The sequence below is a fragment of the Plecotus auritus genome, assembly GCF_963455305.1.
Source record: "Plecotus auritus genome assembly, chromosome: 10".
NCBI lineage: Eukaryota > Metazoa > Chordata > Mammalia > Chiroptera > Vespertilionidae > Plecotus > Plecotus auritus.
The window spans coordinates 3020135-3038168 of NC_137785.1; the positions used below are offsets into that span (position 1 = coordinate 3020135).

General features: G+C 52.7%; 1 protein-coding gene across 1 annotated transcript; it reads right to left on the reverse strand.

Annotated features, from left to right (window-relative positions):
• Positions 1–647: 647 nt before the first annotated feature.
• Positions 648–17340, reverse strand: ZFP28 (ZFP28 zinc finger protein). Its single transcript, XM_080644187.1, has 8 exons — positions 17087–17340; positions 15221–15312; positions 12982–13108; positions 12785–12880; positions 10242–10411; positions 9205–9352; positions 8654–8749; positions 648–4661 (listed from the first exon to the last, which is right to left on the reverse strand). Exons 1-8 carry the CDS (start codon positions 17304–17306, stop codon positions 2971–2973), a joined length of 2640 nt encoding a protein of 879 aa, XP_080500313.1. The 5' UTR covers positions 17307–17340; the 3' UTR covers positions 648–2970.
• Between the last annotated feature and the right edge of the window lie 694 nt (positions 17341–18034).

An 18034-nucleotide genomic window follows, 5' to 3' on the forward strand; every position in this document is an offset into this window, starting at 1 on the left:
GCTTGGTGGGACACTGAAATCCTTCTTGTCATAATTAAAACAATCTGCCGTAAACATTATTTACATCTCCCTATTTACTCCAATAGGATAAGATTCACAGATCTAGAATTAGTTTCAAGAGAAATGCACATTCATGTTGCTAAGTCTTGTATTATTTTCCAAGAAGACAGGAGACTCACTTACCCAGCTAATGATGAACAAGTGCCTGATCCCCCCGCCACTGATACCAGTACTGGATGGTATCCCAATTTCAGATTTTGACCCATCTGAGAGGCAAGACAATTTTGTGTGTAATGGTTAAGAACTTCACAAATTTTCGTTGTTCATGTGAATTCTTCAACTGTGACGGGACTATTGGTATACACTGGCAACTTCTTCCCATTGCTTTGTATGTAAAACTAGAGGCCCGGTGCACGAAGAGATTCATGCGATAGGCCTTCCTTCCCTTGGCTTCCAGCACCGGCTTTCCTCCGGCACCCGGGACCCAGGCCTTCACTCCGGCCGGAGTCTGCCACCTTCATTGCAGACTGCCGTCTTCATCTTCCCTGCAGACTCGGGGAGTCTGCAGTCTTGTCTTCGCTGCGGCACTCCGCTCCTGTAGATCCCTTCACCCCCCCCCCCCCGCCCTCCCTCTCATAGCAGGCGTCCTGCCCCACCTGGCCTCTCAGCGCCTGGAGCAGCTGGGCGGCCGCCATCTTTGGCCTTCTAATTTGCATACTCACTCTGATTGGCTGTGGGCGTAGCAAAGGTACAGTCAATTTACATGTTTGTCTATTATTAGGTAAGATAGTACTTTGTTCCTAATTGACGGTTTGTTGTTGTTTTTTCCATGTAAGTTGCTTATATTTCCTACCAATTGTCTTTCATATCTTTTTGGTATCTGTCTCAATGCTGAAGTTTTACATCTTTGTTTGGGCCAACCTGACTCTCTACCAATGTGTTCTAGGACTCCATGTTCTGCTAAATAAATCCAGCTGTATTATATACAATTGTATTACATTCCCCTGAAAGGTGTAAATTTGCTGCTTTTTCTTTTTTTTTGGAGAGTGACAATGGACTGTCCAACATCATTTCCCCAAAAATAAAAACCAGTCTTTATATACCAAAATCTCAAATGCAAAGAAACTTACTGTTAAAATGTCTGGCTATACTTGACAAATTATCTTTCCTCATGTGATTTAAAAAAAAACTGTCCAAGTAAACATATCCTACTGGGACTCTGTTGGGAAAAACACTTTACAAATATTTTAGTAGTATCGAGTGTTTCATCTAGAAAAATATATTTCTTTTTATTCACATTTTATATTGTTCAATATGGTTTAATAGTTTCCTATCACCTCTATTTGAAGTCACTTGACAGTTTTCATGTTGATGTAAAAGTTGTATTTTCCTTGGAGAAATAATTAGGACCTTTTGTATATTACTTCTCTGTGCTAGAGCAGGGGTGGACCAACTTTTTCTGTAAAAGGATAGTAAATATTTGAGGTTGTGCAGGCTGTATTTTCAATGTTGCAGGCACTCAACTCTGACCTTGTAGAGTGAAAGCAGCCAAAGGCAATATGTAAAAAAAAATAATAAAATGTGTGGCTGTGAGCCAATAAAATTTTATTTACACACACTGAAATGTAAATTTTATATAATAGTCATGTTGTCATAAAATATTATTCTTTTGCCCTAACCGGTTTGGCTCAGTGGGTAGAGCGTCGGCCTGTGAACTGAAGGGTCCCGGGTTCGATTCCGGTCAAGGGCATGTACCTTGGTTGCGGGCACATACCCAGTGGGGGGTGTGCAGGAGGCAGCTGATCGATGTTTCTCTCTCATCGATGTTTCTAACTCTCTATCCCTCTCCCTTCCTCTCTGTAAAAAAGCAATAAAATATATTTTAAAAAAATATTATTCTCTTAACTTGTTCAACCATTTAAGCATTTTTTAAAAATTTAGGTCACGGGCCATATCAAAACGGCCAGTGAGACTCTGGCCATGAGTCAGTTTGCTCACCCTTACTTTTTTGTTGTTGTTAATCCTCACCTGAGGATATTTTTCCATTGGTTTTTAGAGAGTGGAAGGGAGGGGGAGAGACACTGATGTGAGAGAGACACATTGACTGGTTGCCTCCTGCATGAGCCCTGACCAGGTGCAGGGATCGAGCCTGCAACTGAGGTACGTGCCCTTGACCAGAATCAAATCTGGGACCCTTCAGTCCTCAGGCTGACACTTCATCCAATGAGCCAAATCGGCTAGGGCTGCCGACCCCTACTCTTAATGAGTATACCTCAGGTTAATGGTTCCTTGAAAGTTTAAGAGAACTCATTCATGAGTCCAGGTGACTTTAAATAGATCATATCTTGCCAAATTTTCTAATTCGCGAGTAACATGTCTATAGTTTTAACTTTATTCATACAAAGCTTGCGTTTTTCTGATTGTTCCAGGTGGTCTACTCATCCATATCCCCTACACACTTCCTAAGACTTTTGTCAGATGTAAAGCTGAATTCTCTCACCAAGTGCACCTTACATTTATGCAGATAAGGTGGAAATGCACAACACGAACTCGCAAAATGGAATCAAGTTTTAAACCAACACAGGCAACGCTTCCTTGACTTCCCCAAACTCCTGTTCCCAATCTAAACTTTTGTTCCGCCTGGTCTTGTGTTATGCACCATTGTCATTCAGAGCAAACTATGGCAATGCTTCAGGTCCCAAATAATGTTCTTAAAGGAGCTAAATTCACTCACACTTAGTGTGGACGAGGCACTGTTCTAAGAGCATCGTAGGCAGTAACCAGTTTAGAGGGTCTCATTGCACGTTTTTACATCAGAAGTGAGTGAATTACATTCATACCCAAATCAACCTGACGGCCATGTGAAAAACAAGCTTGTAGAGGACAAAAACAAAAGAGCAGAGAGACCAGTCTATACACTACTGGAGGAGTCTAGCTGAGAGGATGATATTGAGAGTCCAGTGATGGGAGTCAGGATGGATTCCAGAGATATTTGGGAAACAGATCCACAGGACTTGACGTGGAAGGTAAAGAAGGGCGCGTGGATGACTCTCCGGCATGAATTCGCTGATGAGCGAAGTGTGTGCTCTGCCTGAAGACTTTCCTGCTTTTCTTGTAGTTATAGGACCTCTCTCCAGTGTGGACTCGCTTGTGCTGATTAAGGTGTCCAATTTGGATGAAGGTTTTCCTGCACTCCTTGCATTCATACGGTTTCTTTCCAGAATGAATCCTCTGATGCACGCTAAGGGACTGACGATGGCTAAAGGCTTTGCCACACGCAGTGCACTCGTAAGGTTTCTCTCCGGTGTGACTTCTGCGATGACAAATCAGGGATGACTTTGTCTTAAATGCCTTTCCACATTCAATACATTCATAAGGCCGCTGGCCCGTGTGAAGCCTCTGATGTTGAGTACAGGATGAGTTATCACCAAAGGCCTTCCCACACTCGACACACTTATAGGGCTTCTCTCCAGTATGAACTCTCTGATGTTGAATGAGGTGTGTGGTCTGGCTGAAGGCTTTTCCACATTCTTTACACTCATATGGTTTCTCTCCCGTATGAGTTTTCTGATGCTGTGCAAGGTGAGCCTTCTGGGTGAAGGCTTTACTGCAAACTTTACACCCATAGGGCTTCTCTCCAGTGTGAATTCTCTGATGAGTGGCAAGCTGTGAACTGATGCTGAAGGATTTGCCACATTCCCCACACTCAAAGGGCTTCTCTCCAGTATGAATTCTCAAGTGACTAGCGAGGTGTATATTTTGCCTAAAAGCTTTCCCACATTCTTTGCACTTAAAAGGTTTCTCTCCAGAATGCACTCTTTGATGTTGAGTGAGGGATGCGTGATGGCTGAAGGCTTTTCTACAAACATCACATTCGTATGGTTTCTCTCCAGTATGAATCCTCTGATGAACAGTAAGGGATGAGCCGTACCTAAAGGATTTGTCACACACATCACATTTATAGGGTTTCTCGCCAGTATGAATTCTCCTATGTTGATTAAGTCCTATGTGGTCACTGAAGGCTTTCCCACAGTTGATGCATTCAAAGGGTTTCTCCCCAGTATGATAGTATCTCCAGTGACGAATAAGGGATGTATTCTGTATGAAGGCTTTCCCACAGTCAATGCATTCATAGGGCTTCTTGCCGGTGTGACATCTTTGATGTCGGGCAAAGGAAGAGCCATCGCTGAAGGCCTTTCCACACTCGTTACATTTATAAGGTTTCTCTCCGGTGTGAATTCTCTGATGAACAGTAAGGGATGAGCTCTGGGTAAAAGTTTTCTTACATTCGTTACATTTGAAAAGTTTTTTTCCTGTGTAGATTCCTGTATGTTTTATCACCACTGTATTTTTGGGGAAACTTTTCTTAATTGAATCATGATTATGAACTCTCTCTTCTGAAACGTCCAAAGGGAACCATCTTCCAGATTTGTTATACATACGCTCTCTTTCTTTAGAGAGGGTTTTGCTATTAGTGATTGTCTCTTGCCTGAATTGTGTCTCCTGGCCTACCAGCTTCCTTTCAAACACACGCTCAGAATCCCAATTTTCTCTGAAAGTGGAACACTCCAGATTAGTGCTTATAGTTCTGTCTGTTACCACATCAGCAAATAAATCCTGCTTTGGAAATAATTCCTGGGTCTCATGTACAGATTGTTGGCCTGAAACATATCAAGAAAACAAATACTTCCTTTATCATGGACTAGAAAAAAATATGCTAAAAATAAAACTGTAAATGGATTCACTAAATGGTGAATTAAACCACATAAACTATGCATTTATAAAAGCTGTCGCATTTAAACATGCAGCCTACAATGTATATGAGAGACCCCAGGCTGAATCTATACAGGAACCTCAGGAGACATGAGTAGAATAAAATATATATGTGGATTGGTTACATATCAAAAGAGTGGGAGTTGAAAAAACGTTCTGCAATCACACCACCTAAAAATATACCCTATGACATTCACTGACTTCAATTCTTTCACTTTCTGTCCATCTTGCTTTGGATGCCACAGCAGTCATCACATCACAAAAGTTGTTCCAGGAGCCCTGGCCGGTTTGGCTCAGTGGATAGAGCGTCAGCCTGCAGACTGAAGGGTCCTGGGTTCGATTCCGATCAAGGGCATGTACCTTGGTTGCAGGCACATCCCCAGTAGGGGGTGTGCAGGAGGCAGCTGATTGATGTTTCTCTCTCATCGATGTTTCTAACTATCCCTCTCCCTTCCTCTCTGTAAAAAAAATCAATAAAATATATATATATTTTTAAAAAGTTGTTCCAGGAAACACGCCAAATGCACAAAAAGAGACTGTACTCTGTAACGTGCATTAGGAGTATGTGAAAGCCCGATTATTGCCCTACGACCAGAAAATGATGCTTCTGTAAACCATATTTTGAGTAATTTCAACAAAAGCGACATTACCAGTTAATGGCCAAAGCTCAGTCCACTGAATCATTTTTACATTTGTGTACCCATTTGTTTACTTCCCATAAGCCTGATAAAATCTTCACTTCTTTCCTGGCCGTTTAGTAAGGACAGGGTCTTGCAATTTAATTTCTCCTTTTGAAGAGATTGTTTTTATAATAATGGTGAGTCTTAATATTATAATTAATTATGCTCAGATATACTACTGAAAAGCTATGTTTTATCTCGCACTTTAAGGTTATAGGGAGGAATGTATATATCTGAAATCCTTTTGCTAAATCAGTTAGCATATACCCCAAATTGTGTATATGTATGTGTATCTTAATAAATATACACAGATGAAATTGGTATTGGGAGATGATGCAGAGAGACAAATGTCTGTAAAAAGATGATGGTAAGATAGAGAAAAGGAAAACTTCTTTTTTTAAATGATAAAAAAAAAACACTGAAAGCTTTTCATCTTAGATCAAACCAAACAAGGATGCCTCTTTCACTACTTCTGTTCAACACTGGTCTGGAAGTTCTAGCCAGAACAATTAGATATAAAAATAAAAGGCATCCAAATTTGCAGGTGATATGATCTCATATATAGAAAACCCTAAAGAATTCACAAGCAAAGTGTCAGAGTTAAATAAGCTAATTCATCAAAATTGCAGGATACAAGACAAACACACAAAAATCACTACATTTGTATACACTCAGAATGAACACTATGAAGAGGAAATTATAAAAATAACTCCATAAAAAATAGCATTAAAAGAAGAAATTAGGAGTAAATTTACCCAAGGAGATGCAAGACTGATGCTGGAAACTACAAAACATTGCTCAATAAAATTAAGAAGAGCTAAATCAATGGAAAGACATCCTGGGTTCAGGATAGGAAGACAATGTGTCATGGATAGGAAGAGAGCAAGAAAGAATTAAGTAAGCAACAGAAAGGAGACCAAATGTAAACAAAGAAAAAGAAACAAGAATCCACATGTATTATTTAATACATCTATTAATAAAAAGAAAAACTAAGAGTAAAAGCCGTCAACGGAGCAAATGCTTCTATTAATGAAGATACCACCCAATTTAAACTACTGTACAGCAAGAAACATCATGCGAACTTAGAGACCACACAAGACTGAGAAAAAATGTATCACATTCCCAAAACAGGACTCACGTTCACACTATATAAAGGCAAGGAATTAGGACCCAATAGAAATGTGGGTAATGAGTATAAAGACACCATTAACAGAATATGAACTCCAACTGGATTTAAATGCATACATTATCAACACCACAGGTTTCTGGGAAATAAACATTAAATAAAACTCCATGTTCTCTCAACGGCTTGGCAAAAATTTAAGAAAACATACCAACCAACCAAAAACTGTTGGGGGAGATGTCTCTCACCCATGGTCTAGCACTATATCCACGAAACTTCAAAAATCTGTATGCTCGGATCATGCAAAGAGATCTGTGCAAACGGGACCACTTTTTAAAAACTGGAAAAGACCTAAATGTTCAAATGTCCTCAAGAGTAAGTCAGTTAAGTGAATTGTGTCTATATATTGTAATACTACACAGCCATTAAAAAAAAAAAAGAACTATACGTATCAAGTTTCTAAGGACATAAACAGACGGAGAAATCATAAAAGAATGCATGAGACTATGTAAAAGTTTCCCAAGTTTTACATTTTTAAAAGGTCTACTTAAGACAAAAACTCTTATTACCATCCGTGCGCTGGTGCCCGGCGTGGCTTGCGGGGAGTGGCCCGCTGTGAGAGCACCGCTCGTACCGGTCAGCCAAGCAGTGCTCCCGCTGTGGGCGTGCACTGACCACCAGGGGGCAGACACGCAACGCAGGAGCTGCCCCCTGGTGGTCAGTGCACATCATAGCGACTGGTCAACCGGTCATTCTGGTCATTCCGCCGTTCGGTCGATGGGCTTTTATTATATAGGATGTGAAAGATAGTTTGAGACAATACATCGAAAACCTAGTATGCTTTACAGAAAAGTCCCTGAGACTGTAAAAGACATGAACGGATAAGTGAGTATAAATGAGAAACATTTTATGAGAGAATAAAGAGAATAACCAAATCCAGGGCAAGTATTCAAACGTTTTCGTAATAAAAAGGTAACTTTCGGCTAGAAGCTTTCTTCAAATAATGAGTAAGCATTTTTGTCACGACTGAGCATACACTACAATTCCCACTATGTTAAAAATATGTGTTCATCGTGACTTGAAAGGGGTCCAAGTTGCTTTGATAACACACTGTGTTTACAGGGTCATCCAGACAGGTGATAGGATTACGTTTTCCAAACCGTTCTATGTCAAAGAAATTTCTTTTCCTTCCCTTGTGTAGCACACAAGGAAGAGACTCCCCACCACTGAGCCTTCTTGCCATCCGACTTCGCCCACCCTGTCCAACTACAAGAACGCTGCTGGGATCCTCTCCTTTGCCTCTGCAATGCCTTATGGGAAATTCTGCAATTTCTACCTCATGCCAGTTATCCATGAATATGTCTTATCCTCCCTTTATTAGAGTAATGGTCTGAGTAACATATTCGCAAGCCCCGTCTCTCTCCAACCACCTGCCAATGCCAAGCAGAGTGGCCCCTCAATGAACTGCGGAGTCGTGGTTCTCACAGGAATGGACGTGTAATGAAGTGAACGGGCCTCTGATGGTGGAGGAGGAAACCTTAGGAAGACAGCTCAAAAGCCCACTGGGTCAGGAGAAGGCCACTTGAGGAACAGAATGGCTGATGCACGCTGAGTGGCCAGACACAGGAGGAGGGCTACCCGCATGAGCCACCACCCAGGAGCAGGAGGAGGAGGGGGAGGAGCAGGGGAGGAGAAGGAGAAGAAGGAGGAGGAGGAAGAGGAGGAAGAGGAGAAGGAGGAGGAGAAGGAGGAGGAGGGGAGGGGGAGGGAGGAGAAGGGGGAGGAGAAAGGGAGGAGGAAGAGGGGGAGGGAGGAGGAGGAGAAGAATGGGGGAGGAGGGGGAGAAGGAGGAGGAGGAGGAGGAGGAGGAGGAGGAGGAGGAGGAGGAGAAGGAGGAGGAGGAGAAGAAGGGGGGAGGAGGGGGGAGGAGGAGAGAAATGACTTGGAACAGGCAGGCCTCATTTCCCTCCCGCCCATAGGCCTGGGTAACGTTACTCCTGTGCGTTAGCAAGGACGGGCCCTCCGGGGCGCTCCGCCCCGCTGTGAAGGCACCCCCACGCCCACCTCCCGCGCTCACCTGAGCAGAGGCCTCCCGCCAGCGCGCTCCTCACCAGCCAGGACCCCGGTCCTCGATCCAGCCGAGAGAGCCAGTGTGACCTGGAAACACAGTGTCCTGCGTGGGAAAAGACGGTCCGTCAGCGCGTGGCCTCTGCGGATCCTGCCCCTCGGCCCCGAGAGACGCGTCAGCACAGGAGGCGCAGGAAGAAAAGGGAGGCGCCCGGCAGCCAGAGCTCCCGCCAACGCTGACAGCTTCCTACTCCACCAGCGCCGACGCCCCGGAGCCACAGCTAAGGCTCAGCCCGCACCGCAGACCCCGCCACCCAGACCCCCCTCCCCGCCACCCAGACGCCCCCCGCCACCCAGACCCCCCCCACCACCCAGACCCCCCCCCCGCCACCCAGACCCCCCCCGCCACCCAGACCCCCCCCACGCCACCCAGACCCCCCCCACGCCACCCAGACCCCCGCCACCCAGACACCCCCCCCCCCGCCACCCAGATCCCCCTGCCACCCAGATCCCCCGCCACCCAGACACCCCCGCCACCCAGACCCCCGCCACCGCACACACCTCCACAGGGAGAAGAGGAAGTCGGCGGGAGGGGCGCCTCATCTGCCTCCCGGTCCCGGTTCCCCGTCACATCCGCACAGACACTCCCCTGCGCCGGGCCTGGCTGCGGGCAGGCGTCCATGGCCACACGCGTGATGGTCGCCAAGCCCTGAAACGGCACGGACGCGGGTGCTGGGACCAGGCCATCCCGGTGAGCCCGCCGCCGTGCGCCCTGGGGGCGGGGGGGAGTCTCGCTTAGCTTCCGGGTGCTGCCCTCACGGTCACGGTCACGGTCACGGTGGCTGCACCGGGTTACGCAGGGACGTGGGGGAGGGGGAAACAGGAGACCCCGTGTCTCCATGGGAACTGGGTGCTCCTGTGGAGGAGCAGGAACGCCCAGCCTGAGCTTCCTCCTGCCCCCCCTGGGCTCCGGGACTGTGACTGAGCGCAGAGCCTGCCGGGGCCCCGCCCTGCAGCTCCTGCTCCACAGCGGGTCCTGCCTGAAGGGCACGTGTTTGGGACTCGCTGCGCTCAGCCTTCCCCTGGGCGGACTGTCTGCAGGCGGCGCTGCATTCAGAGGAGAGCTTCTCGCCCGGCCCGTGTGGCTCAGTGGGTAGAGCGTCGGCCTGCGGACCCAAGGGTCCGGGGTTCCATTCCGGTCAAGGACAAGTACCTTGATTGCAGGCTCCTCCCAGCCCCGGCCCTGGTCGGGTGCGTGCAGGAGGCAACCCACCCATCTGTGTGTCTCCCTGTCTTGCCCTCTCTTGTACTCTCCCTAAAAGTCAATGGAAAACATCCTGGGCGAGGATTAACCAGGATTAACCAGGATTAACCAGGATTAACCGGGATTAACCAGGACAGCAGGAGAGGTCCCCGCTCACTGCAGGCCGGGCCTCCTTCCTCCGGCGCAGGCCGCTGTTCCGGGGTCCGAGGTCTGCCGCCTGAGCTGCTGAGACAGGAAGCTGTGCCTGGGTGCCCTCTCTCTGCCCCCCTCCCTCCACGCCACCTCCTGCCGGCTGCCCCACCACGCCCTCTGCCCCCACGCAGGCCCGACTTACCGGCTGCCTCCGGAGCGGCGCCTCCTCCTCCCGGCCCCGCACGGAGCCCTGCAGGCGGCAGCCCCGCACGGAGCCCTGCAGGCGGCAGCCGGCCCTGGACAGCTGATCCTCACGCAGCCCCTCCTCCGCGGGCACCTCCCAGGCCCGAGCATCGGTCAGGTCCTTCCCACCTGAAAGACACCCCGACAGGAAGCGGGCTTGTGCTGGGGTCAGGGTGAAGATTGCTCGCATCGCACCGCACTGCACCGGGCAACCAGAGGGATTCATCCTCAGAGGAGCGGGGCATGGTGAGAGCTTTTCCCTGAGTAACCAACACCCCCCCACACACACACACACCGCCACGTTCCTGTAGCTTGAACTGCACGATGGTGAGCCTCCGCACCGAAACTGGCAGAGCAGGCACACCACGCTGTCAGCGGGAGGAGGGAGGACTGGGAGGTCAGGGAGAGCTCAGAGAGGGCAGCTAAGATGCAGTGCGGGAGGACAGAGGGGGGAGGGGGGAGAACTGGGAGGTGAGGGAGAGCTCAGAGAGGGCGGCTAAGACGCAGTGTGGGAGGACAGAGGGGGAGGAGGGAGGACTGGGAGGTGAGGGAGAGCTCAGAGAGGGCAGCTAAGACGCAGTGCGGGAGGACAGAGGGGGAGGAGGGAGGACTGGGAGGTCAGGGAGAGCTCAGAGAGGGCGGCTAAGACGCAGTGTGGGAGGACAGAGGGGGGAGGGGGGAGAACTGGGAGGTGAGGGAGAGCTCAGAGAGGGCGGCTAAGACGCAGTGCGGGAGGACAGAGGGGGAGGAGGGAGGACTGGGAGGTCAGGGAGAGCTCAGAGAGGGCGGCTAAGACGCAGTGTGGGAGGACAGAGGGGGGAGGGGGGAGAACTGGGAGGTGAGGGAGAGCTCAGACAGGGCAGCTAAGACGCAGTGCGGGAGGACAGACAGGAGGAGGGAGAACGGGGAGGTCAGGGAGAGCTCAGAGAGGGCGGCTAAGACGCAGTGCGGGAGGACAGACAGGAGGAGGGAGCACTGGGAGGTCAGGGAGAGCTCAGAGAGGGCGGCTAAGACGCAGTGCGGGAGGACAGACAGGAGGAGGGAGAACGGGGAGGTCAGGGAGAGCTCAGAGAGGGCGGCTAAGACGCAGTGCGGGAGGACAGACAGGAGGAGGGAGAACGGGGAGGTCAGGGAGAGCTCAGACAGGGCAGCTAAGACGCAGTGTGGGAGGACAGAGGGGGGAGGAGGGAGAACGGGGAGGTCAGGGAGAGCTCAGAGCGGGCGGCTAAGACGCAGTGTGGGAGGACAGAGGGGGAGGAGGGAGGAATGGGGAGGTCAGGGAGAGCTCAGAGAGGGCAGCTAAGATGCAGTGCGGGAGGACAGACGGGGGAGGAGGGAGGACTGGGAGGTCAGGGAGAGCTCAGAGAGGGCAGCTAAGATGCAGTGTGGGAGGACAGAGGGGGGAGGAGGGAGAACGGGGAGGTCAGGGAGAGCTCAGAGAGGGCGGCTAAGACGCAGTGCGGGAGGACAGAGGGGGGAGGAGGGAGAACGGGGAGGTCAGGGAGAGCTCAGACAGGGCGGCTAAGACGCAGTGTGGGAGGACAGAGGGGGGAGGAGGGAGAACGGGGAGGTCAGGGAGAGCTCAGAGCGGGCGGCTAAGACGCAGTGCGGGAGGACAGAGGGGGGAGGAGGGAGGACTGGGAGGTCAGGGAGAGCTCAGAGAGGGCAGCTAAGACGCAGTGCGGGAGGACAGACAGGAGGAGGGAGAACGGGGAGGTCAGGGAGAGCTCAGAGAGGGCGGCTAAGACGCAGTGCGGGAGGACAGACAGGAGGAGGGAGGAATGGGAGGTCAGGGAGAGCTCAGAGAGGGCAGCTAAGACGCAGTGTGGGAGGACAGAGGGGGGAGGAGGGAGGACTGGGAGGTCAGGGAGAGCTCAGACAGGGCAGCTAAGACGCAGTGTGGGAGGACAGAGGGGGAGGAGGGAGAACGGGGAGGTCAGGGAGAGCTCAGAGAGGGCAGCTAAGACGCAGTGCAGGAGGACAGACGGGGGAGGAGGGAGGACTGGGAGGTCAGGGAGAGCTCAGAGAGGGCGGCTAAGACGCAGTGCGGGAGGACAGACGGGGGAGGAGGGAGAACTGGGAGGTCAGGGAGAGCTCAGAGAGGGCGGCTAAGACGCAGTGTGGGAGGACAGAGGGGGGAGGGGGGAGGAATGGGAGGTCAGGGAGAGCTCAGAGAGGGCAGCTAAGATGCAGTGCGGGAGGACAGACAGGAGGAGGGAGGACTGGGAGGTCAGGGAGAGCTCAGAGAGGGCCTGTGTGCCTGGCTGAGGGCCGGAAGGGAGCGGGGGAAGCCGGCCGGAGCAGAGGGACGCAGTCATGCCTAGAGGGACGGGGCGAAGCTGGAGAGCAGAGACGGCAGCTGAGAGCGGGGGAGCCCCTTCCGGGAGGACTTACTTGCCCTCCAGGCCCCGAGCTCAGGAGCCTCCTGCTGACCCCGCCTGCCTGAGGCTGCTGACCTGTGACCCCCAGGGAGTGGCCCCCCACCTGGTCTCCCCCGCTCACCTGGGCACCGGCCTCCTGTCACCCTGTTCCTGGCCACGCAGGGCGCTTCCCTCCGTTCCAGGGAGGAGATCACGTCGGGCTTAGAGCGGCAGAGCCCTGAGGAAGGGAAAGGAGCGGGAGGTGGGTGTGTGCGGGGAGGGGGCGGGAGGGCGGGTGCTACAGGGGGTCGGGGGTAGTGGGAGCGAGGGGGGCCGTACCCAGCGACGCCAGGTTCCGGTAGTTCTCCAGCATCACGTCTCGGTACAGGGCCTTCTGGGCGCAGCTCAGCCGTGCCCACTCCTCCCGGGAGAAAGCGACGGTCACGTCCCCGAACGTCACGGCGCCCTGGAAGGACAGACCACGTTTCTGCTCGGCCGGTCCGCGGGCCCCTTGTGACGGGGGCTGCTCTGGACTGCACGGTGTCCCCCAGATTCGAAGGTGGAAGTGCTACCCCCAGGCCTTCCCAGTGTGACGGCATGTGGCGGTAGGCCCTGGAAGAGGTGGGGAAACGTTAAATGGAGTCACGTGGTCGGGCCGGAAGCAATCTGACTGGTGTCCTCGTAAGAGGAGGAAGCGGCAGGAGGAACGAGGGAGCAGAGGCGGCAGGAGGGGGGCCGCCTGCACGCTGAGCAAGGAGGCCCCAGGAGAGCCAACCCCACGGATACCTTCACCTTGAACTTGTGGCCACCAGAACGGTGGGAAAAGAAACCGCTGATGCCCTAACCGGTTTGGCTCAGTGGATAGAGCGTCGACCTGCGGACTGAAGGGTCCCGGGTTCGATTCCGGTCAAGGGCATGTACCTTGGTTGCGGGCACATCCCCAGTGGGAGGTGTGCAGGAGGCAGCTGATGGATGTTTCTCTTTCATTGATGTTTCTAACTCTCTATCCCTCTCCCTTCCTCTCTGTACAAAAGCAATAACATATATTTTTAAAAAAATAGAAAGGAGGAAGGAGGGGGGACACGCCCTGGGCTACCCCCATGGCCCATCACGCGCCAGAACGTGAGGAAATGGGAACCATCCCTCAGCGCGGGCTTGAGCTGAGTATGTTTAGCGCCCCCATGTTCACGGCAGCCTTATTCACACGTTAAGCCCAAATATGGATGCTACCCACGTGCCCATCGGTAGACCAAGTGGATAAACACGCCGTGGCACGTTTACACAATGGACTCTTACTCGGCCATAAGAAGAGAGTGAGATCTTGCATCTGTGACAACCTGGATGGACCTGGAGGGTATTGTGATCAGTGAAATAAGTCAGGATGGAGGGTGGAGGGGGAGGGCGCGGGGTAAAAAAGTTGAAGGTATTAAAAGTTGAAGTACAAATTGGGCCTCGCTGGTTTGGCTCAATGGGTAGAGTGTTGGCCTGCAGACGGAAGGGTCCTGGGTTCGATTCTGGTCAAGGGAACATGCTAGGGTTGCCGGCTCCATCCCCAGTAGGGGGCGTGCAGGAAGCAGCCAGTTAATGATTCCCTCTCGTCATTTATTTATTTATTTATTTATTTATTTATTTATTTATCTTTTTAAATATATTTTTATTGATGTCAGAGAAGGGAGAGGGAGAGAGATAGAAATATCAATGATGAGAGAGAATCATTGATCAGTTGCCTCCTGCAACCCGGGCATGTGCCCTTGACCGGAATCGAACCCGGGACCCTTCAGTCCACAGGCCAACGCTCTATCCACTGAGCCAAATCAGCTAGGGCTCGTCATTTTTTAAAAAAATATATTTTTATTGATTTCAGAGAGGAAGGGAGGAGAAGAAAGAGATGGAAACATCAATGATGAGAGACAATCACTGATTGGCTGCCTCTTGCACGTCCCACAACCTGGACACGTGCCCTTGACCGGAATCGAACCTGGGACCCTTCAGTCCACAGGCTGATGCTCTATCCACTGAGCCACACCGACCAGGGCTCCCTCTCATCATGGATGTTTCTATCTCTCCCTCCCTCTCCCTTCCTCTCTGAAATCAATAAAAATATATATATATATAAAAAGAAGTACAAACTGGTAGTTACAGAGCAGTCACGGGGATGTAAAGTACAGCATGGGGAGCATCGTCAATAATATTGTAACAACTATGTGTGGTGCCAAACGGGTACCGGGAATGGAGTGTGTGTGTCGGGGGGTCACTTTGTCAGTTATGTAAATGTCTAATCACTGTACTGTACACCTGAAAGTAATGTGATAGAGTACGTCAACTGTCATCTACAATAATAAAAGCATAATATGCTAATGAGACCATACGTCCTTCCGGATCAAGCTGCGGCTGCGAGGGGCTGAGGCAGAGGCAGCTGCCGCAGTGGCGGGGGCCGAGTCCCTGTACGAATTCCGTGCATCGGGCCTCTAGTTGAAAAATAAAGTGGAAAAGTGACCCCAACAATTAAAAAGATAAACAGTACGCAGTCCGGAAAAGCAAGGGTGCACTTCAGCGAGGAGACAGGAACGTAACTCACCTGGGATGTGACCTGGGAGTCATTTCCTATCCCTACAGCCTCCTGCGTGAGCCTCCTCGACTGGAGAAGGGCGGGGTCCCTGGAAGGCGGAGCTGGGGGGTGGAGATGGGGAGAGAAAGGAGCCATCAGGTCTACGAGGTCCCGAATCACCAGCATGCACACGCTGGACCCCAGGGGGGTCTTCCTCCGGCCATGCTCAGAAAGGGCTTCTGCTGGCTCAGGGGTTGAGCGCTGACCTATGAACCAGGAGGTCAGGGTTCGATTCCCAGTCAGGGCACATGCCCGGGTGGTGGGCTCCATCCCCAGTGGGGGGCATGCAGGAGGCAGCCAATCCATGGTTCTCTCTCATGATGGATGTTCCCCTCTCTCTCCCCCTCTCCCTTCCTCTCTGACATCAATAGAAATGTCGATATAATAAAAGCCTGATATGCAAATCGACTGAACAGGGGAATGACCAGTCGCTATGATGCGCACTGACCACCAGGGGGCAGACGCTCAATGCAGGAGCTGCCCCCAGCCCGCAGGGCCCAGGCCAGCCAAGGTCCCCTCAGAGGGAGGTGACCAGCGCGGGGCAATCAGGGCGCAGGGCCAGCGAGCAGGCGGTGCCAGGCTGGCCAAGGTGGGTGCCAGCGAAGTGGGGGGAGTGGGGTGGGGCCGGTCACCCCGCTGGTCGCCCCACAGACCGACCCTGATCGCCAGCCAGGCCTAGGGACCCAACCCGTGCACAAATTTCGTGCACTGGGACCCTACACTGAGTGGCCAGATTACGATGATCTCTGAATGCATAATAATCTGGCCACTCGGTGTGTGTGTGTGTGTGTGTGTGTGTGTGTGTGTGTGTGTGTGTATTAGAGGCCCGGTGCATGAATTCGTGCACGGATGGGGTCCGGTCAGCCTGGCCAGGGGGAGGGGACATGGGCGGTTGGCCGGCCTGCCTGCTGGTCGAACTCCTGGCCGAGGGGACCATTTGCATATTAGCCTTTTATTCTACAGGATATACACCGAGTGGCCAGATTATTATGTGCTCAGAGATCATCATCATCTGGCCACTCAGTGTGTGTGTGTGTGTGTATGTATATATGTGTATATATACATACACACACACACACACACACACACACATATTAGAGGCCCGGTGCATGAATTCATGCATGGGTGGGGTCCGGCCAGCGTGGTCAGGGGGAGGGGACATGGTCAGCTGTCCGGCCTGCCTGCTGGTCGAACTCCCGGTCGAGGGGACCATTTGCATATTAGCCTTTTATTCTATAGGATAGACACGGAGTGGCCCGATTACTATGCGCTCAGAGATCACCATCATCTGGCCACTCAGCGTAGTATTCAATAAAAAAAAAGAAAGGGCCGAGACCGGTGTGGCTCAGTGGATAGAGCATCGGCCTGAGGACTGAGGGGTCCCGGGTTCGATTCCGGTCAAGGGCATGTACCTTGGTGGCGGGCACATCCCCGGTGGGGGGTGTGCAGGAGGCAGCTGATGGATGTTTCTCTCTCATCGATGTTTCTAGCTCTCTATCCCTCTCCCTTCCTCTCTGTGAAATATCAATAAAATATATTTTAAAAAGAAAAAAAAGAAAGGGCTTCGGCAGGTGGAGAACCCAATAGGCGGGCACCAGCAGCATGAGGCCAGCTGTGCAGGGGCCGCTGGGATGGGGCCGTGACTCCCGCAGCGACCACAGGAGGGGCGGGGTGTCCGTCTCCCGGAGCCCGGGGTCGGGGTGCCCGGCGGCACCGCAGCCGATGCTCTGACTCCCATTCAACGCCCAGACCTCTGGGTCCCCGCCCCCTCTCCCTGCCGCCCCCCCAGGGGGTGAAGTCGTCCCGGCCACCCCGCCAGGCCGCCGTCCCCCTCACCTCTGTCCTCAGGCCCCGGGGTCGCCGCTTGTCGCTGGCCCGGGGAGGCGAGGCCGTTCCTGGAGCGCGGCCTGCCCGGGCCCCGGCGGACCAGAGGGGCCGGGGTCGCCGCCGTCAGGCCTCGGCCGGGACTGGGCTTTGTGCGGGGGACGCCGCCCGGAGCCGGACACCCCAGCCCGCGGGCCCCCGCGCTCCCGGCCGTCCTCGCTGCGCCCCGCATGACCCCGCGGACACCCTGCCCACTGGCGGCACCACCGGCTACCGGGGCACCCTCCCCCGCCCCCGGCCCCGCCCCCGCCCGGACCCAGGCCGCCCAGCCCACCAGCACGCCAGAGCCAGCAGCGCGACGCCGCCGGAAGTGGGCGTGTCCTCCGCCGCCGCGCCCTCTGGGAAATGTAGTCCCGCAGAGGTGGCAAAGGCAAAGGGCAGAACGGGAGGTCCAGCCCTGGTTAATGTTACCTCCTTCAGTGACCCCCCCCCCCCCCGCCCTGCCCAGGGCCGCTGGTCCGGGCCAGACGGGAACTATGGGCCACCCCGAGGGACAGAGCCGCGCCCCAGGGGATTCTGGGAGTCGGTGCCTGGGTTGGAGCGGTTGCTAGGCTGGGCGGCCAGGAGAATGGACACAAGGCTGGGCTGGGCTGGGCAGGTAGGGGTGGGGGGCTCAGGTGGGCTTCCATGGGGTGTGGCTGTCGACAGAATGGGGAACAGCAACGCCGGGCAACGCAGGGACTCGGATGGCAGGTGTGCGTGAGTGTGTCTTCTTGTGCCTGGAGACCACCTTTGACCCCAGGAGGCCCCTTCTCCCCGGAATCCTTTACCTCCCCACCTGCCACACCCATCCTCCCAAGGCGGCTCCCCTTGTACTGGGTCTGAGCAAGCTGCTGCTGCTTCTACTTCTTCTTTTTTATTTTTTATTTTAAAATATATTTTATTGATATTTTACAGAGA